Source organism: Choloepus didactylus, chromosome 3 (assembly GCF_015220235.1).
Source record: "Choloepus didactylus isolate mChoDid1 chromosome 3, mChoDid1.pri, whole genome shotgun sequence".
Classification (NCBI taxonomy): domain Eukaryota; kingdom Metazoa; phylum Chordata; class Mammalia; order Pilosa; family Megalonychidae; genus Choloepus; species Choloepus didactylus.
Genome location: NC_051309.1, coordinates 200,289,100 through 200,310,642, shown reverse-complemented (window position 1 = coordinate 200,310,642; position 21,543 = coordinate 200,289,100). Strand labels below are relative to the sequence as shown.

The 21,543-nt window shown below is 37.2% G+C and overlaps 1 protein-coding gene across 4 annotated transcripts; it reads left to right on the top strand.

Annotated features, from left to right (window-relative positions):
* Window positions 1-68: 68 nt before the first annotated feature.
* On the top strand, window positions 69-21,030 carry CASP3 (caspase 3). 4 transcript variants are annotated; one of them, XM_037831095.1, is made up of 9 exons: window positions 69-195; window positions 3,084-3,134; window positions 12,145-12,203; window positions 12,783-12,802; window positions 13,766-13,890; window positions 16,652-16,780; window positions 17,116-17,291; window positions 17,588-17,708; window positions 19,199-21,030. In XM_037831095.1, the coding sequence occupies exons 5-9, from the start codon at window positions 13,827-13,829 to the stop codon at window positions 19,420-19,422; spliced, it is 714 nt and encodes a 237-aa protein (XP_037687023.1). In that variant the 5' UTR covers window positions 69-195; window positions 3,084-3,134; window positions 12,145-12,203; window positions 12,783-12,802; window positions 13,766-13,826; the 3' UTR covers window positions 19,423-21,030. The 4 variants fall into 4 exon arrangements, with proteins under 4 accessions (XP_037687023.1, XP_037687022.1, XP_037687020.1 ...); XM_037831094.1 differs by lacking the exon at window positions 12,783-12,802 and having other exon boundaries at window positions 13,770-13,890; XM_037831092.1 differs by lacking the exon at window positions 12,783-12,802 and having other exon boundaries at window positions 75-195.
* The last annotated feature ends 513 nt before the right edge of the window (window positions 21,031-21,543 follow it).

The window sequence follows — 21,543 nt, the reverse complement described above, 5'->3', positions numbered from 1 at the left end:
TACGCAGCGGAGCGCGCGGGGCGCGAGGGAGGCGTGTTTCGGGCTGGGGGCGGGGCAAGGGGTTCTGGGGCGGGGCGAGCGGAGGGCGAACCTTGCCTCGCAGCTCGCCTCTTCCCGCTACGGTGTGCAGAAGCCGAACTCCCGCGGTGCGAAGCGACGGTGGATGTGCGGAGGCGGCTTTGTGGCTGCTGTGCAGTGAGTGTCGCCCTCGTCCTTTCTTGCCGCGGCGACGTCAGCCTGGGCCGGCTCGCCTCTTCCTTCCCAAGCCTAACGCCTGCCCCAGGGGCCTGCCCGAGTCCACAGCTGCTCCGACTAGACGGAGTTGATGGGCATGGTCCAGGCTGCGGATCCTTTGTTGTGCTGCGACGATGGGTGCGGGGATGAACGTGGAAGCCCGCGGAGCGAAAGGCCGGACTTGGGAGCGGGGGACTGGGCCCGGGGCACCAAGCCCGAGGGTTGGGAGGCTGGGTAGCATGAGGCTGGGCCGGGAGCGTTGAGGCCCGGTAGCCGGAGGCCGGGTCGGGGGCACCGAGCCCGGACAGTGGGATACTGGGTAAGTGACCGCGGCGGAGACTGCAGACCGAACCGTGGATCGGGTTGGGGAGGAGCGGAGGATTGGCTCTGAGAAACAGTGCCCCGAGGGTGCGAGCTGGCCAGTCTCTTTTTTTGGACGAGGGTTTGGTTTATACTGCACTATATGTTTGGAACCTAGATTTTTCTCTGTTGACTGTGGCTTAGCCTTTCCAGAGAGGTTATTTCGGGTTTTAAACTGGAATTCCGGAATTCCTTTTCAGAACTAAAGGTTTCCTGCTCGTTCCTCTGACCGTGGAACTATGGCCAAAGTCACGTAGGAGCTGCTCTGAAAACCTCTCAGGACATAAACTGAATAAGACCACCTTTCTGACGCTAGTCACTCTTAGTTCAGTGGTTCAGTGAGTCACTTTTCAAACCTTGCTCCCTCTTTTCCCGTTCTCAGAAGATGGAACCCAAGACAGGAATCCAGGCATCATCCTTTTCTTGCTACTTCTCACCCATTCCATCCCTTCCCCAATCCAAGTCTGCCAGATCTGTCCATTTCTCTCCATCTCTGATATCAGTCACTGTAGACTCTCACCTGGCTACAGCAGCCTCCTAACTGGTCTATGCACTTCAAGACCCGCCATCCACCTCTGGTCCATTCTTTTTAACACAAGGATCTTTATAAAATGAAAATCTAGAAAGCCATGCCTTCAGGCCTTTGCCCTTAGGATAAGCCCAGTCCCTTTAACATGGTTAACAAAACCAGGCACAGGTTAACCCCTGTCTTGTCTTTTACAATTACACGGTTTCACTTTCTGCACAGCTATGTTAACCTTAATACCTGTTTTCTGCCTGGACACTCTTGCATTCCCTTCCTTTCCCCCTCACTTTCGCTTGAAGAACTCCTGCTTATCCTTCTGTAAGTAAGTACATCAAGGTTAGGTCTTCCTGCTCCATGTTTCTCTTCATCCAGCATTTTCCTCTTAACTTGTGTCATGTCCTTTGCAGGTGCTTGTTCACTGTCTTCTCTGCTAGATTGTAAGCAAAGTCCATGTGGGCAGGGACTGGATTTATCTTGGTGTTCCTTATTGTCTTTCTCTATATCCATAGCCTGGCACTAATGTTTGCCCTTCCATTTGTGTTGTTGCTACAGTATTATGCTGTATAATAATTATGCCCTACCTAGAAAAAAATGAATCTTTTAGGATTACACAGGAAATTAAAGTTAAAAGATGTGGATTAAGAAAGGAATGGTAGAGGTGAAATTTGGAGTTACCATAACAATATGAATATGCTTAGTAGGAAGTGCTAAGCAAAGTGGTTAGACCAGTCTTTATCAAAATGTGCTCAGCCACTTTGAATGTGCCAGTGGTGACATGATCTCTAAGAATGAAATGTAAAATTTAAACCACCTCCATACAGCCTGGTGTTTGAGCTTTGGTTTTGCTCTGCTCTTTTGCAAAAGAAGGCTTTTGAAAGTGAGAATGTGTTGTAATGAATGAATGAACATTTCACTGGAGTGTGGCAGTAAACCCTGTTCAAAGTAAAAGAAATGAAACATTGTACCTAATTAAATCAGATTTGCTTTTACTATTCTGAAATAAAACCTTGCCTCCTGCCATTTTAGGAGACTGAATTCTCATCTGACTTAAGCAATTTACAATCTTTACTATTTTGCTTTCAAAACTAATTTAACACAATCTCCTACTTCTTCATCCCCCTTCTGATGCTACAAGACAACCTTTATTTTCATGAATGATGTTTATATTGATTCTGGTGTCCAGTATTTGATAGTTCTTTAAGCTCTGCCTTAAATGGGAATCACTAGTGTTTGGGCCTAAAAAAAGATGTGGGAATTCTTAGACTCTTAGCTGTGTTTTTTGGGGGTAAGGATTTGTACACACTTCAGTAGAAATGTAATAGAGGAGAAAACATACTCTATCAGACAACTGGAGACCAACTCCCAAAGACAATAACTTGCTCATCCGTAAATTGAGTATAATACACATACCTCACAGAGTTGTGAGGATCTATAAGATAGTATCTATAAATGTAAAACTAGGTGATGTTGTTTTTCTCTGCATATTTTTTTCTTGCTTTCAAATATTGCTTATAGAATATAAACTTACAGAATTTCTGAATTAGGGTAGAGTAAGATAAAATTATCTGATGTGAACTATCTGGCATCTGCCTTGTCAAGTCACTTTCAAATACTCAGTGACCATTGATATCAGCTCCACATCTATAACTTTATATACTGAGTCTAATACAGTCCTTAGCACACAGTAGGTGTTCAGTAAATTGCTATGTGAAATGAATAAATGCTATTGACTTTGACTTTGGGCAGTTTTAAAGCTCTTCTGGCAGGTAGGACATTTTCAGTTTGATGGTTTTAAACCTGAATTGATTCACCAGAGCAGTGATTCTCAATAGGGGGAAAGGGGATGTTAAAGGTTATTGTAACTTTTACAAAAGCTTCCAAGATCCTTCAATGTACATTTTTTTAAATATACAAAATATATAGGGCTGCAAGGACTTAACTGTTTCTTCTTTTGTTCCTTCAGAAAGTCATCTTAGGACTACAGTTGGGGAAGGGGAAGACACACACACACATGGTAAGTACTGTGTTTTTTCTGGCTTGTGGCATGAACTCTGAGGCTTTGAACAGTGGGGAGCAGTCAGCTTGTCTCCCTTGACAACAGTGGGGAGCAGTCCACTTGTCTCCTGTGGCCCAAACTGGGAAAAGGAAGGAATGGTTTTATTTGTTCTTATGGCATAACTGAACTTTGTGTTTAACTGTAATTTCCCATTCATGTTTTTACCTTGATCACATAATAAATATTAAAAAATTGACTTCACCAGGGCACTGACCATATCCAGTTTCTTAATTTTTAAAAGTCCCAAAAGAAATTAAGAGACCAGATGGGAAAAGATTTCAATAAAATCTCTAGTATAAGGCAGCCAAAATCTTTGCTTATCCAAACTATTGTGAAAGGATGTTCTTTCTGTTTCACTTACAAATATGAAAATGTGACTGCTTTTGAGACTTTGTCCTCTCCAATGGGTAATAAATTCAATCCTGATAAGTTTCAGTTTCTTTGAAGTATAGTATCCCCAGAGGTCATTTTGAAAAGGCTTTACCTTTCCTTTGGAGGCAACTGGAGGTATACAAAATTTGTCTTAATGATTTATACTGAAAGCTTAAATGAAACCAATTATTTTTACTCTTGGAAATAAATTACCCAGTGGTATCAGAAACACCATAACCATCATTCTCATCTACTTCAAGACTTAGCATAAATACACAATTTACTATTTCACTGTCTCTGCAGTTTCTGCCATCTTATTTAGGCTATTTGTGTCATCTTAATTAGAGTCTCTGAAGTTAGGAATTTTTGTTTCATTTCTTAAAATGATATCTAGTCTTATTGCTCTGATACAGTACAAAGCCATCTACAATAGGAGTCTGCCCGCCTGAAGTCAGACTGATCATAGTTTGGATCCTGTTCAAATAGAATGACAGTAAATTTATACTGACAACATTTTTAACTTTTGAAGATCTGACTGTGGTAGCCTCAATGTCAAGTGTTAAAGGAATTAGGAACTAGAGAAGTGATTCTAAAACCTGAGTTCCATGTTGCCATCCAATGTTAATTAGTCTACTAGAACTTCCCCCCGGGACCTAATATATTCAGAAATTTACTTTGTTATCATCAGCATCTTGAAATGATACAAAGATTTACACATGCAATACAAAAGAAACAATTAGTGTTAATTCCGTTGCCATGCCAAGAAATATATTTTAATACCCCATTGTTTATTTTTCTTCTTTATGTTTTATCAAATTAAAATGACCTATGAACCTAAACTCCTGTTATAATATAGGGCTGTTAGAAATAGTTCCCTTAGGAGATAATTTTTTTTTTTACTCCTTCTGAGATGAGATCACTATCCCCAGAATAATAGGTTTTCAGCTGGGCATTAGCTAATGGAGGTGAGGTAATGCTTAGTGTAACACTTTAGCGAGTTCTGCAAGAACCAAGGCTCTGCATCTAAGAATATGAATTTTTTGCTTTCACGTAGAAAAAGCAGATGGTGACAAGCAGAGAGCCAATGTACATACATCTGCTACTATGAAGATTTTATTTACTGTTATAAAATTTTTTAGGAATGTATCAAGGTCAATTGACTTTTATTTGTGATATATAATACTCAGATACTGATAATGAAGGAAATTACATTAAAGTATTTGTACCTGAGAAAACCTTATCAAACATTAGGACACTTTATTTTTTAAATCCTATTCTAAAACAATTCATATTTTTTCTTCCAGCCACCAACTTACTGAAACAAAATCATCTATCTCATGCCTAATATAGGACATGATTAAATAATTATTTGTATTAAAACTGCTCTATCTGAGGTGTTTTTTAACTTTTAAGAACTAATTGGTTAGAGAAAATTGGTTTACTGTATGAAAAGGAAATGACTACTAAAAAGTCACTTAATATTTCAATGAAATCTTACATTGGTCTGAGCAAATAAGTAAATATTTTCAAATTCTGGAAAGTTGGCCACTGTTTAAATCTAAACCTTCTATTACCAGTTGCAAGGAAAGAATAGTTTTACCCGACAGCTTTATTGCTAGCAACGTTGTTAAACTATTTTAGTCTAAGAGTTACTGTACCTTTTGTTAAAGAAAGTGTTTGATAAGAGATCTTTAGGGCCTTGATTGTTGATGGGGACCTTTCAGCATTAGGGGGTTCCTGTATACAAAATAAAGAGCCCTGCATTTGGCAGGCTCATTAAAAGGGCCAATTTGGGGCAAACCAGGGTGCCAGAAATGACACTGGCAGGAGCTCCAAGTTCAGGTTCAGAATTTCTCTTAAGTCTTACTTACCACTGTTTTTACTCCACTTTTCCTGCAGGATGGCCATAAAGTCTGGAAACATAGATAATACTGTTTTCTCGTGGATTATAGTATAATATTGATAAACTTCTAATATATTTGTCTGTGTTTCCAGACTTTTAGTATACTGTTCTCTCAGTTCATCAAGTTAACCACAACTTGGTTTCTCAACCATGGATGAATAGTTACTTTGGCTTATTGTCTGCCCACTTGGAATTGACATGTGTAAGGGCAAGTTCTTCTCTATGATATTTGTGGTTGAATGAAGTTTAAAATTTCCTTGAACCTAATGCATGTTTGTTGAATGTATAAAAAAAAGAGGGGGATAGACGGGGACATGGTGCAGAGCAGACAAGGGATTGCTACTTTCATTGCAGGAGAGTACCCATCTTTTTGTCACTCTTGAAACAGGGCTGAAGCTGGCTAGCATAATACTGGTCGATGCAGTCTGCTATTGAAGATACTATGTTATAAAATTATCTTTTCACTATTTTCTAACTTTAAAACAAAGCAGATGTTATAGGAAAATTAGAAAATATAGAGGAATATTAAGGGGTAAATAAGTTGCCAGTAACCCCATCATTCAGAGACAACCTCTGCTGTTAATAAATATGTTAATGTGTAAAGATGTTTGTTCCAGTTTGCTAATGCTGCCATTATGCAAAATACCAGAAATGGATTGGCTTTTATAAAGGGGGTTTATTTGGTTACAGAGTTACAGTCTTAAAGCCATACAGTGTCTAAGGTAACACATGAACAATCGGGTACCTTCACTAGAGAAAGGCCATTGGCATCCAGAAGACCTCTGTTAGCTGGGAAGGCACGTGGCTGGCGTCTCCTTGCTCCCAGGTTGCCTTTCAAAGTGGTGTTCTCCAAAATGTCAGCTTTCAACGGCTGTCTTCAAAATGTCTCTCAGCTGCAGCTCTGAGTTCCTTCTCTTTGTCAGCTGTTCTATATGGCTCTAGTGATTTAACTAAGACACACCCTGAATGGTGGGGTAACACCTCCATGGAAATTATCCAATCAGAGGTCTTGCCCGCAGTTGATTAAGTCACATCTCCATGGAAACACTCAAGCAACAGGTTCCAACCTAATCAACACTAATACATCTGCCCCTACAAGACTGCATTAAAGAACATGGCTTCTTGTGGGGGATATTATATATCCAGACTGGCACAGTGTTGTGTATTTATATTTGGTCTTTTTTCTTGTGTATATTTTAATTGAGACTATAGTGTTTCATATAACTTTGTAGGATGTTTACACTGAGCCTTATATTGTGAGCATTTTCCCATATCATTGATAAGTTCTTTAAAAAAAAATTTGTGGCTGGATTGACCATTGTATGGATATACCATAACTTTTCTGTTTCTCTGTTCTCAGATTTTCAATTTTTTAATTCTACCCCCATCCCCACCCCCAGCCATGATTCTTTCCTTAGGCTGCAGTCTCAGAATTATAATTTCACTGGGTCACACTTAAAGGCTTTTGGAGGTGAGGGAGACATATTGCCAAAATGCTTTCAAGAGATTTTACCAATTTATGTCCCTTCCAGTAGTGTATGAAAATGCTTATCTCATGTACCTTTGTTAGCATTGTGCATGATTAGTTTTTGGTATTACTTGTTAAAAGAAGCATGGATAGGTAGGTACACATGACACTGCAGATATAGGACATTTGGGATTTTTGTCTTGTATTTTATCTTATAAATATACAGAAAATAGGTGCAGTACCTTATCCTACATCTATCAAATTCACCAGCCTTCCTGTGTTATGCCACAATACTTTGCCTTCCTTTCCACTACAATGGGTGAACTGTCCCTGTTTTTATCAGAGGCTGGTGACTCTCTATGTACAAGCTGAATTCCTAGACTCTTTCCATCCCTTCAAAAATTTTACTCTTACAGTTATTTCCTTTCTCTCCTTTTGCATTATTTATTTCTCCCTTTCCACTGGCTCATTCTCATCATCATAAAAACGTGCCTTAATTGGACCTATCTTTAAAACAAAGCAAGAAACCACAGCCCTTTGTCCCCTCCCCATTTTCCCTCTCCCCATTTTTCATTTCCCCTTCTTAGCAAAACTTGGAAGAGTTGCATCTTCTCATACTTTTCATACCCCCATTCTCTCCTCAACCCACACTAGTGGAAGCAATAAAATTGATTCTTCTAAAATATAATCTTCAAAAAGTTAAAAACTTGAATTTTATGCAAATATGAAATGAACACGTGACTAATATTTTATTCAATTAATTGGCTAATAATAGAACCAATAAGACCAATTCAAAGGAGAATTTGAAGAAGAGGTATAGATGTAGACAACTGAGTATGATGAAGTGACTTTGCTAATAGATGCCAAACTATTAGTATCCTATAGGGTGATAATTGTAATTTGGGGAAGGAGGCATCTTTTCTATGGAGAGAAATCAATTGCATCAAAACAAGACAAAATTCATTTTTATTGCTATTGAGAACCATTTGCATAACAATCCATTTTCTATGTCTTAACTTCTTAACAGAGTTGTAAAATAATGTAGTCAATAGGAAACCAGTCAGAACACACCATGCAGAATCAAATAATCCCTGACCTTCATGTCAAAACCGGTGGTCACTTCTCTGTCCTCATCTAAATTGACTTCTCAGCAAGGTTTGAAAAGGTTGGACGTTATCCTTGAGAACCTTCTACATACTTTGGTGCACTACTTTCGCCTGGATTCTCCACTGATAAAGTCAGGTCTCTTTAGTCTCCTTTGCTGGCTCCACTTCCTCTAGTAAACCTTTAAATACCAGAGTGCCCTAGCTTATATCCAGCCCTGACGTCTCCCCTGATTCCAGACTCTTGCCTTCCTCTGTCCACTGCTGAACTCTGCTCCAAGCCACCATCGTCTTTTTTTTTTTTGCTTTTTTTAATTCAGTTTTATTGAGATATATTCATATACCATACAGTCATCCATGGTATACAATCAGCTGCTCACAGTACCATCATACAGTTGTGCATTCATCACCTCAATCCATTCTGAACATTTTCCTTACATCAGAAAGAATCAGAGTAAGAATAAAAAATGAAAGTAAAAAAGAACACCCAAATCCACCCCCCCACCCTATTTTTCATTTAGTTTTTGTCCCCATTTTTCTACTCATCCATCCATACACTGGATAAAGAGAGTGCGATCCACAGGGTTTTCACAATCACACTGTCACCCCTTGTAAGCTACATTGCTAAACAGTTGTCTTCAAGACTCAAGGCTACTGGATTGGAGTTTGGTAGTTTCAGGTATTTACTTCTAGCTATTCTAGTACATTAAAACCTAAAAAGTGTTATCTATATAGTGTGTAAGAATATCCACCAGAATGACCTCTTGACTCAATTTGAAATCTCTCAGCCACTGAAACTTTATTTCGTTTCATTTCACATCCCCCTTTTGGTCAAGAAGATGTTCTCCATCCCACGATGCTGGGTCCAGATTCATCCCTGGGAGTTATATCCTGTGTTGCCAGGGAGATTTACACCCCTGGGAGTCAGGTCCCACGTAGGGGGAGGGCAGTGAGATCACCTGCAAAGGTAGCTTAGCTAGAGAGAGAGGGCCACATCTGAGCAACAAAGAGGCACTCAGAGGAGCCTCTTAGGCACGATTATAAGCAGGTTTAGCCTCTCCTTTGCAGTAACAAGCTTCATAGGGCCACCGTCATCTTTTGCCTCAGCTACTTCAAGGCTTCTCCTTGGCCTACATGCTTCCACTCTGACTTTCTACAGTTCATTCTCCACTCAGCAGCCACAGTGATCTTTCTTAAAGCCTACTTCCTCCTCCATTTACAACCCCTGGTAATTTTTCATGACAATTAGGCTAAAATAAAAACAACTCTGGGCTCACAAGGCTCTATGTGATCTTGCCTTTGCTACTTCATCTCCCTCTACTCCTTCCTTTTATCATACACTAGTCACACTGGAGTTCTTTCTGCTCCAGGAATACACTGGGTTTTTCAGGGCCTTCATATTTGCTGGTGTTTCCCCCACCCCATCTTCTTTTGGCAGCCTCCTTGTCATCATTTAGAGCTCAACTCAAATTCCGTGACCACTTTAGCTAAAGTAGCGCACATCCGCAGTGTCTCTGTTACATTACTGTATTTTATTTTCTTCATAGCCCTATCAGTATCTGAAATCTTATTATACCTATAGTTATTCTTCCTTTCCAGAAGGAAAGTGCCTTAAAGGTAGGAATTTTATCTTGTCTTTTGTTCTGTCCTAGTGCCTAGAATAGTACCTGGCCAAAAAGCATTTGCTTACTAAGTATTTGTTTACTGGCTTAACTAAAAGATGGTTCATATCAATTGTAATTACCAACCTCCTTTGGTTTTCTAGAAAGTCTACAGGAAGTAAAATAGTAGAAAAACAAAGAGTCCTCATAGAAATGCAAAACATAGACTAGCTTTGAGGAGGTAGAACACTGCCCTGTTGAATCGAAATGATAAACTTTCCTCTCTTCCCCTGCCTTTCCCCATAGGTGCACACAAGGCTAGGGGCAGGGGAGGGGGAGGGAATTGGCTTTGGAGAAAAGAAAACATTATATTTTCTAGGAGACTTTGCAAAAAGGGGCCTAGGGCTTTAAAAAAAGACTGGTAGTTGAATGAGACCTGTTAGCAGGGCTGTGCATTCTCTTAGGTTTTCTAACTTAGCATAGGAATTAGGTTAAAGTCATTTTTTTTTATTGGAACTTTTGAGATAGCTCACACTTCTAGAGGCTGGAGAAAGTCATTCAAGGTTGTTTTTTTGTTGTTGTTGCTTAATTCTTGTTTTTGTCCTTGCTTTTCTCTCTTCTTTATTTAGGGTGATAGATTGCCATAGAAAATAATTTTGCTTTTGGAAAGCTTAAAGAAGACCTGGTAGAACTCCAGAAGACAAGTAATAAAGAGCAGGCTTCTTCAGAAACAAAATAACAGAGTGAGAGAAGGCCCTGGGCCTCCCTCTCTTAGCTCTGTGACTTGGACAAAGTTAACTTAATCAGTAGGAGCCAGGAGCCTGGCTTTTAGGATTGTTGGGAAGATTTAAGATAAGATGCCTTCCACAGTACCAGTACTTAACTGGTGGTAGCTACTTTGATGATAAGGATTTATTCACTGCATGAGGTGGAATATAACTGTCTGATGAAAGAATTAGAGCAGAAACTTTAGTTTTTTCTTCCAGGTTTCCTAGGCCATTCCACTACCGAAAGCCCAGTTTAAGAACAAAAGTTATATGGTTCCTTGTGCTGTTTCATATCTCTTGGGAATCTCAGTGTTGTAAAGGTGGGAAGATTTTTGTTTTAACAGGAGGGCTGAGTTCTTACAAGTGACTTGATCTGTTATAATAGAAACAAGCTAAAATCTGTAGCTTGATCGAGGTAGAGGTATATAAATGTAAAAAATCATTCAGCTGCACACTTTTTTTTTAGCTTTTATAAAGGGAGTTTATTTAGTTAAAGTTACAGTCTTAAGGCCATAAAGTGTCCAAGGTAAGTCATCAACGATGGAGTACCTTCACTGAAGGATGGCCAGTGGTGTCTGGAAAACCTCTGTTAGCTGGGAGGGCATGTGGCTGGTGTTTGCTTGCTGCCAGGTTGCATTTCAAAATGGCATTCTCCAGAGCATCAGCTTTGAATGGCCATCTTCAAAATGTCTGTCTAGGCTGCAGCTGCTCTCCAAAATATCACTCTCAGTTGCTCTCCAAAACGTCACTCTTAGCTGCTCAGCTGCACACTTCTTATTTTACGCTTTGTGTACATCATTATTTGTAATTCAAATCCCAGTTAAAAGAGAAAGGGAGAGATATGGGCTACATTCTGCATACTTTGCAAAGGATTGTTGTCCCCAGATTTAACTCATAGAAACCTTTAACAGTAGAGGCAAAGCTGAGGGGAAGGGTGGTAATACTAACATGAAAATGTCTGTTCTGGTTTGCTAATGCTGCCATTAAGCAAATACCAGAAATGGATTGGCTTTTATAAAGGGGGTTTATTTGGTTACACAATTATAGTCTTAAGGCCATAAAGTATCCAAGGTAAGTTATCGACAATCGGGTACCTTCATTGAAGGATGGCCAGTGGCGTCTGGAAAACCTCTGTTAGCTGGGAAGGCATGTGGCTGGTGTCTGCTCCAGAGTTCTGGTTTCAAAATGGCTTTCTCCCAGAATACTCCTCTTTAGGCTGCAACTCCTCAAAAATGTCACTCTTAGTTGCTCTTGGGGTGTTTTGCCCTCTCTTAGCTTCTCCGGAGCAAGAGTCTGCTTTCAAAGGTCGTCTCCAAACTGTCTCTTATCTGCAGCTACTCTCTCAGCTCCTGTGCATTCTTCAAAGTGTCCCTCTTGGCTGTAGCAAGCTCGCTCCTTCTGTCTGAGCTTTTATAGGGCTCCAGTGAACTAATCAAGGTCCATGCTGAATGAGTGGTGGCATGCCTCCATGGAAATTATCTAATCAGAGTTATCACTCACAATTGGGTGGGTCGCATCTCCATGGAAACACTCCGTCAAAGAATTATAATCTAATCAACACTAATACATCTGCCCATACAAGACTGCATCAAAGATAATGGCATTTTGGGGGACATAATACATTCAACCTGGCACAATGTCCATATAAAATACTAATTTGGAGAAATAATCATTGGGATAATAAATAAAATGCAGAGGCTTTATTATGACTGGTTTTGATTAACTTCTATTTTCTTTATATTCTAATTAATAAGAGTATCATGGAGAGCCCTGACAACTCAGTGGATTCAAAATCCATTAAAAGTTCGGAATTGTGAGTATTTAAATAGAATCCTATATATTTAAAGAAAGATGGGTATGTTTAATATAGCAAAGTTTGAAGATTGGGGAAGCAGAAGGAATACGGGCTTTTAGGAATCAAGTTGACTTCTTACCTCAGACAGCTGTGTGGCTTAACCTCTCTGAATCTCATCTTTAAAATGGAGATAATAAAACTTTCATGGGATTTTGGGGAGGATTGAGGGAAGCATCTTGAAAGACCCAGCACAGTGTCAGACCCATGGTCAGAAACCCACTCCTGGAACCAGAAGGAGGCCCAAGGAGAGGCAGAACTTAGGTGCTTCTGTACCTTCCCAAATCGTTCTACAGAAGGCTTAAGAGTTTTGGAGTTTAGGGGGAGTTTTGAGTTTTAAGACTAAAATGAAATGCCAATTTTCAGTTATTCAGGGGAGTAATTGTCGGTTATGGATTATCTTTTACCCTTTATTTTTCTCTTGCCTTCTTTTTGGCTATTATATATATATCTATACATAAAATATATTTATTATATACTATATATAATATACTTTATATACTAATAGCTATTCTACTTATTAATGCTTCCACTAACCAGCAGATGGAGAAAGGAAAATGGTAAAACTGAAACACTATTAATTTAATTCATGTATTTTATTATGCATTTGGGATTTCTTACTGTTTCTTACTATTAATTCTAAAAGTCTCTTTCTGGAGCCCAGCAAGAATTCTTCCGGGCCACCACAAGAATTACAAACTAATTTTAGAGCTAAACAATAGTTTACAGCAATATTATTTACAATTTAACAGTCAAGATTTAGCGATATTTCATTTAAATGTCAGCTTTAGGCAGCTAGGTTACAGGCAAAGGAATTTTCCTAGAAATTAAACCTTTGAAGTGCAATCCCATTTAAAAATATTTCTTAACCCCTTTAAAAGTGATTTATCCATTTTCATTTCATACAGAATATCATTTTAATAGCAAATTGCATGGGAGCCCACAACAGGCTTAGGACTGTTTTGGTCCTCTGATAAATTACCCTCAAGCTTTTTGAGTCTCTACCATCTATCAGGTGTGTCCACTCTCAGTCTGGCTCTCTGTGCCGGCCTCCTAAGGGGCCTGTGAGAGGGAGTGCGGAATGGAGTCAGGAGATGGAGTTACAGCTCTGTGTCCCATTATCTGTGTGACCTTCATCAAGTCACCCAATTTGATGTGGATAAAATATTTCACAAAGATGCAAGAAATTTTTAAAGTATGAAATCTATTTGAAAGTTTACTGAAATTTAGAGAAAAATACAAACTATAGAGATCAAAAGCCTGAACTCTGAAACCCAACAGATGCTTTCAACCTTGGTTCCGACACTTTGTATCTGCATAAACTTCAGCACCTTACTTAACCTCACGGAGGGATGTTTCCTCTTCTGTAAGATGGATTTTTGGGAACTTTAAATGAGGAAATTTAGTATGCTGTCTGATGTATAATATTCAATAAATGTTATCTGTTCTTGTGAGTTTTATTAATGTGGATAGCAGCACTGGTCAGTCCTACCTTTATAAACTGTCCTTTGATTTCCAAACAGAAAGATCTTGCATGGAAGCAAATCAGTGGACTCTGGAATATCCTTGGACAGTCGTTACAAAATGGATTATCCTGAAATGGGTTTATGTGTAATAATTAATAATAAAAACTTTCATGAAAGCACTGGTATGTATCTTACGTAATTTTTAGTCCTTTTCAAATATTTGTACCATGAGATGTTAAAATAGTACTGATATGTTATCAGTCAGAAAACTATTCACACAGAAAAAGCATGAAGGATAGGGCAAGACCCTTCAGGTCACACAATACAACCCATCTCTAATCACTTCTACCTATTTTCAAAATCTCCTCTTCCAGGAACTGTCCTCCTGTCTGAATGCTTGGCTTCTTCTGCCCTGACTACTCTGTAACCCTGCTTCTTTATTCTCCTGATCCCTCTTTTTTTGCTAATGGAAGGTTCTCAACAAATATAAGTAGTAGTGTTTTTACTTTCCAGGAACTGTACAAGGCACATCACAGGTGTTGTCTCATTTAATATTTACAACAACTCTCAGAGTAGCTGCTATTAGATTCTGACAAGTTAAAAACCTTGCAGAGTCATACAGATAATTTAGTAGCAGAGCTGAGATTTAAGCCTCAGTCTGCCTGATTCCAAAACCCAAACTCTTAATCTGTAATCTGTATTGTTTTACTTCCTTGTATCTAGTTGCCCTATTGACTTTTTTCTCTTATCCTACAGAGATAACAGACTCCCTATCTTAAAGTAACTTCTCTTTTACCTTCTTTCCTCTTACGTTCTTGATCTGATTTTTGTCTCCTTTTTTCTTAAATTTTGAATACACGTAATTTAATCTTGCCATCTTCACTTCCTTTCATTTCCTCTTGAACCTGTTTTTCTGTTTTCTACCTCTCCCATCCTATTAAAATTGCTCTTTAAATTCACTATGACCTGATGGCCAAATCTTCTCTGTCCTATAGTATTTGAGATTTGAATCTAATAATACATTTCAGAATATTTTTCTAGAAAATACAGAAAATAAAATGCCTCATAATCCCAAAAAGTAAATAAACATTTTCATGTATTTGATATATTTTTACCCAATATTTTTCCTTGTCAGTTTTTTAAATTGCTTTTATTCTTAGTATGCATTCAATATTTATCCTGCCTATTCAATTCATATGTATTTTTCCACGTTGCTACATAATTTTCTTATTTTAATGATTATATAACATTCCAGTCCATAAATATACCATTTGCTTACTTTATATAATTTTCTTTATGAATGAACATTTTGGCTGTTTCCCATTTTTTATTTTTAAATTGATGCTGTGATAATTCTTTCAATTGGTATTTTAATAATATTAGAATGAATTTTTGATTAAACTGGATCCAGTTTAGGAGGCTACTGAGGTAATCCAGGAATGAGAAGTCAGAACCAGATTGGTAGTGAAAATGGAGAAAAGATGGGTTATACTGGAAAGATAGGTGTTCAGTTAGTTATAAAGAATAAGAAGAGCATGGTTAAAAATGGATCTCGACACCTGGATAGCGCCATTTTGATTACTTTTGGCTATAAGTTGAGATATACTTCCTTCGACCAGTAAAGGACAAAACGTTTTGTTTCTTTTGCTTTATGAATTAATAGTTTTTAAATGTTTACTTCTAGATATTCTGCTTCACATTCCTGGTTATGATACCCCTTCCTGTAGAATTTTACACTGTTGAACCTGTTCTTTAAAAAACAAAAAAAGACCCAAACACATCATTCCATTCTTCCACAGTCCCTCTCCTCCCCCCCCCCCCCCCAAAAAAAATATTTACCCAGTAGTCTCTGGCTTTTGCCTTAGGTTGAGCTCCTTTTCTGGTTTGAAATTGGAAGGTCAGGTTCTTTCAACAATCTCTGGCAGCCCTGTGTTTTCTCTTCTTCTAAGGGGCTCACAAGCTAGCACCGGACGTCAGTCACCTGGTCACATGGCTGCATTGTGTCCTCTGCCTTTCCCATGTCAAAACCTTGATGAACTTATTTTAATTTTATAAAAAGACAACATATGTCCATAGTAGAAACTTCAGAAATTACAGAATAGCAGAAAGTAAACACTGAAAACCACTCATAATCATACTACCCAGAGATAATCAGTAAGATTTTTGAGTTATAAACATCCAGTCTTTTATATATTCACGCTTACTAAATTTACTCAGTGCTAAGGTGTGTTAGGCCCTCATAACTTAGCATTTTTGAGATCTGAGTATCATACAATCTATATGTACATTTATGGAGAAGGTCCTTACAGTGATAAAATGCCAGGATCCCTGGACACAGGTCTATCAGCAGTTTTGTTACTTTAGACAGGTATCTTAACTCCTCTGTGCTGTATTTCCCACATCTGTACAAATAAGGCTAGTAATACTATCTCATGGTGACTGGAAGGATTAAAGGAGGTTACTCTAGCAGAAGTCTGCTGATGGGCAGTGTTAATGTAGGAGGTTTTTTTCCCTTGAAAAGATACTATGAAAGTAATAATGTACCTTAAAATTGTGAGAGACTTAGAATCAAGGAAATACAATTTATCTATGTTTTTAACAAAAGTAGGATCATATTTTCTAGGGTTTTTTTTTTTTTTTTTTCCTGTTGTCTACAAGATTTTAATAGCAACGCAGCATTCCATTATATGGACAAGTCATAATTTTTTTACTCAAACCCCCATCATTTGGCATTTAAGTTTCTGTTTTTCCCTATGGAGGCAGCTGTGATATCCTTGTAGCTGTAACACTGACACAGCTTATGTTATCAGGTGTCTTATATGCAAAGAATTAGAGTCTTTGGGTCACCATGATCAAAATAATTAGAATTTTCTTAGCATTTGAAAGGATGAATTTATTGTGGATTGTGTCTATTGCAGTTAAAGTAATTGTTTCTGTTCCAAGGAATGGCATCTCGGTCGGGTACAGATGTAGATGCAGCAAATCTCAGGGAAACATTCAGAAACTTGAAATACGAAGTCAGGAATAAAAATGATCTTACACGTGAAGAAATTATGGAATTGTTGTGCAATGGTAAGAAATAATTCAAAGAATAATCGTCATTTTCCAATTTTATGTTATGGTATAGCCCTAATTGTGGATATAGCAAAGTATGAGAACTGTAGAATTATACTGTACATAATCCTCATCTTATATATTTTTGTAAAAAGTGAAAAAAGTTATACATGCCAAGTCCCTAAAATATTGTGAGGTATTTTGCTCTGCCCCAGATTTGGTTTAAATTATATCTTAGTTCTATTCATGATGTCTTTATCTTATTCATATATAATATATCTGAGAGTGTTGAATAAAGTTACATGGTTTTTTTTGTCTTTTTTTTTTTTTTTTTTTTGTAATTGTCTTCCAAGTTTCTAAAGAAGATCATAGCAAAAGGAGCAGTTTTATTTGTGTGATTCTAAGCCATGGTGATGAAGGAATAATTTTTGGAACAAATGGACCTATTGACCTGAAAAAATTAACAAGTTTCTTCAGAGGGGATAATTGTAGAAGTCTAACTGGAAAGCCCAAACTTTTCATTATTCAGGTAACGTATAAAATGAGCTAAAGTCTACTTGTTTATTGAAGATTAATCAGAGAATAATTTACTCAATTTGTGGATTAGTGAAAGGATTTATTTTTCCCTTTGAGGCTACTGTATTACTGTTACTTTTTTAGTCATTTAAATCACCACTTAGGAGACATGGAGTAAATTTTAATTTTAGACTTATACAACAAAAAGATTCAGCATAACTTATATATAGCCTTTACATTTCTCAGAAATAATACCAAGTTATGAATTCATATTTTTTTTTAAAGAAAAGTTTGTTTTCTAACATCCAGGCCTGCAGAGGTACAGAGTTAGACTGTGGCATTGAGACAGACAGTGGTTTTGATGATGACATGGCATGTCAGAAAATACCAGTTGAGGCAGACTTCTTGTATGCATATTCTACAGCACCTGGTAAGAAATTTACAAATAGTTTTATAAGTAAAATATAAATTAATTGTACTGGGACTAATTGTAGAATTAAACAATAAAGAGTGTTACAAAGGCTGTCAAGATTTTGATGTTCCTAAAGAACAACTAACTTTCTGTATTTTAGAATACCTTAACCACAGAGAGAAGTATCAAATTGTTGTTGTTGGCCAAAAGTTTTGCTAGAAAAATTCATATAGATAGATATTAGCATAGTGTCATTCATGAACTTAATACGAGACAGAATATTACACTGCATCATAGGTGAAGGTCAGAGCTTTACCTACTTGTAAGAATAGGAAATGGGTATGTTTTCCAGGATTCTTTGGAAGATAGGAAATTTTTTAAAAGTTTTTTCAGAGGGGATAATTGTAGAAGTCTAACTGGGAAACCCAAACTTTTCATTATTCATGTAATATACAAATGAGCTAAAGTCAACTTGTTTATTGTAGACTGATCAGGAATGAATTTACTAAGTTGTGGATTAGTGAAAGGATTTATTTTTCTCCCCGAGGCTACTGTACTATTGTTACTTTTTTATTCATTTAAACCACCACTTAAGAGATACGGAATAAATTTTAATTTTAGACTTACAACAAAAAGATTCAGCATGATTTTTATGGAGTCTTTACATTTCTTAGAAATAGACATGAATAGTATAGAAGGTAGAAGTAGAATGGAGGCAAAGAAATAAAGAAGGTAAAAAATATTAATAGGCTATAACCTCCACTTTTGTGTGGTTATATTACACATGTATTGATCATACAACTATTTATAATACATCTAGTGCAGGGTGCCACAAAGTTTGCAAACATAGGATAAGTGTGTTTTTAAATAATTGAGTTACATTTTCCTAAATATGCTTAATATGGTTTCCTTTAACCTCCAGGCATCTTTCCAGATGAAGTAATTCCTAAATTTAAAGCAATGGGTTCAAGAGTTAATCTGAAAAATAGGCTGTTTTCTCTTTTTGGACTTTTTGGATACTCTGCAATATGTTTATTATATTTTTTTCAGGTGCTCTGTAGACAAATTAAAGACACTCAAATTTGTACATACATATGAAGTTTATTTCTTAGATAAGCCAGTATTGAAACAAGATTAAATCGGATTGAAATACCATGCAATTTGTAATTCTTTTTTATAGATCTTTGCTTTTGCATCTTTTTATCTTTTGCATGTTTACCTTTTCTTATGTTTTGGAAGGGGAGCCCAGAAAGTAGAACTCCCACTAACTGAATGGTAGAGTTAGTCCACAGTCCTTCTTCCTTGCTGAAAGCAGAGTATATGCATGGCACACATTTTTTTTTTCTCTCTCTCTTCAGCATCATTCCCCTGAAACCAAAGGTTTCTTTTTTATGGCTGTTAAGACCTATGAAAGTTCATGCTTATTTTTATCTTTGTGAAAATGTAGAATTTATAAAATCAGCAAAAATCAGATAACCATAGTATTTTGGTTATAATTTGCTTTGTAGGTTACTATTCCTGGCGAAACTCAAAGGATGGATCCTGGTTTATCCAGTCACTTTGTGCTATGCTGAAACTTCATGCTCACGAGCTTGAACTTATGCACATTCTTACTCGGGTTAACAGAAAGGTAGCAACAGAATTTGAGTCCTATTGCTTTGACTCTACTTTTCATGCAAAGAAGCAGATTCCATGTATTGTGTCCATGCTCACAAAGGAACTGTATTTTTAGCACTAAAGAAATGGTTGTTTTTTTTTTTTAATTTGTATGCCAAGTGTGAAAATGTTTGATACTGAATTTTCCTCTGTCATTTAAATCTAACCTAATACTTCAGATGGTACTTTGAAACATAAGACTTTCATGCAATAGAACCATTATGAAACTACCTCAAACTCTAAATCTGGTAGTTGAAATTGAACTTAATTAGGAATAAAAAATGGATAGTTAGAATCATTATGAGAGGAAATGATTGTAAATTATATCTTTCATAATTAGCGAGTTTTAGTGATGTGCTATGAATTTTTAAGTAATTATGAAAAAGTTAAAATTACGGTAATGAATTTTAATGATATGTTTCCACTTAAGACTATGTATTCTAGTTTTTGTCAAACTATAGAAATGATGATGTGAAATGATGTATCCTAGAACTTAGGGATCCATGGGCATGGGCTGAAGGCTCGGAAACCTTTACCTTTAAAATTCTTACTTGGCGATAAGTTGAGTGCATTTTTAGATCATTTATCTGAGCTCATGGTTTTGTGTTTTGTCCCAAGCATGTCTTTGAGGTAAAAAAAATCATGTTTAATATTGAAAAAGGAGGTGGAAATTTTGTTTGAGATAAGATGTGAGCAAACTGAATTGACTCTTTTAAGGCCAAATGCAACGTTAATAGAAGGACAGAGATACAAATACATAAGTCTCCCCATTTTTCCCTGTACAAATCATTTGAGCTTCAGACACCAGCAAAATATCTTAAGAGCTGTTATATAAAAACCTCAAACTGTTGATTAGTAGCCATAGGGGGTGAAGAAATTCTAGAAGGACACACTAAAATACAACTTACATAACAAAAATGGAATGTAAGGAAAGAAGACTAAAGCAATCATCTAAGCACTCCATAATTAGAGAGAAGGTGGTTTGATCCTGAGCAGAAACATGGCACAGACTATGCGATGAAAGCAGAGCCATAAACTGCAGCTTCAGAAAAAGGACTGTCGGCTAATTTCTTCATACATCCTGGTGTGTGCAGAGGATGCCCCCAGGCAGGAATCTCCAAATAAGAAAGTGAACCAAACCAGAAATTTTGGAAATAGAAATTTCCTAAAGGTAGTGAGAGTCACAGTGAAATATCACAGTACTCTTCGTAGAAAAAGTTTTGAGCATGTTAAGTTATTTTCTGTTGAAGTTTACAATCAGAGGAAAATAGTGGTAACATTTTATACTATTCTCTGAAATGAAAGAAGCATAGCACACCAGATTTTAGAAATCATCCTGTCTGAGCCTCTACTTTGGTGCAAAGGGAAACTGACGGCCAGAGAGGAGAAATAGAAGGACACAAAACAGGGAGGACAGGCGCCAAGCCTCCTCTCTCTTGGAGGTATTGCGGTGTCACTGCCCCATGGTGTCTCATTGGCTTTCAGTCTGACACCTGAGGTGAGCTTTCTGTTTGCTCAAAGAAAGAAGCTCACATTCATAAATGACAGTTATTCATTTTGATTAGTTCTGTAACTTTTTTCTAAATAAATGTGGCATGTATCTTAAAGTATGCTCCTGTATGACAATTTTGTAAAATTTTATTTTGAATTTTTATTGCAAAATACACATTTTAACTTAAAATTACCAGTGAATTCAAGTTTGTTTGTTGTTTTTGATATTGTGCTACTAATTGGAAGTGTTTTCTACCAAGAGCCCAAATTGGAAGATTAAAGAGAATGCAACAGGACACTAATATTTCAAAATTATGGCAAATTACTGAATGGGATAAGCAGACCTCCTGTACTTTCTGGGTGCTCTCAGAAGCCACTGTTCCTAAAATGACCATGAAGCTCAATTTTTGCTTGCTTTGTCAAGTAGCAACAGTATAACGGATATTGCTGAAATGAACATTTTCTACCACGTAAATTTTAAATTGGGCTAATGGGGATAAAACCTAGGGGGGATACAGAACAAATCATTGCTGTTCACTGATGGCTACCTCTGGGAGACAGGATTGAGGAGCTGTTTACTTTTTACTTTATGAACTTAGAAAAAGAATATAAGAAAGTGGGAATGTGGGTGATTTTAAATTTCTTTCATTATTTCTATAATGAACATGTATTACTTTTAAGTTAGAAGACAAAATAAAATTGTCCT

Coding starts and splice junctions, on each gene's coding strand:
- CASP3 (XM_037831092.1), top strand. Junction 12,204..13,765: donor TCCATTAAAAGTTCGGAATT/GTGAGTATTTAA, acceptor ATTTCCAAACAG/AAAGATCTTGCATGGAAGCA. Junction 17,709..19,198: donor TGCATATTCTACAGCACCTG/GTAAGAAATTTA, acceptor TTTGCTTTGTAG/GTTACTATTCCTGGCGAAAC.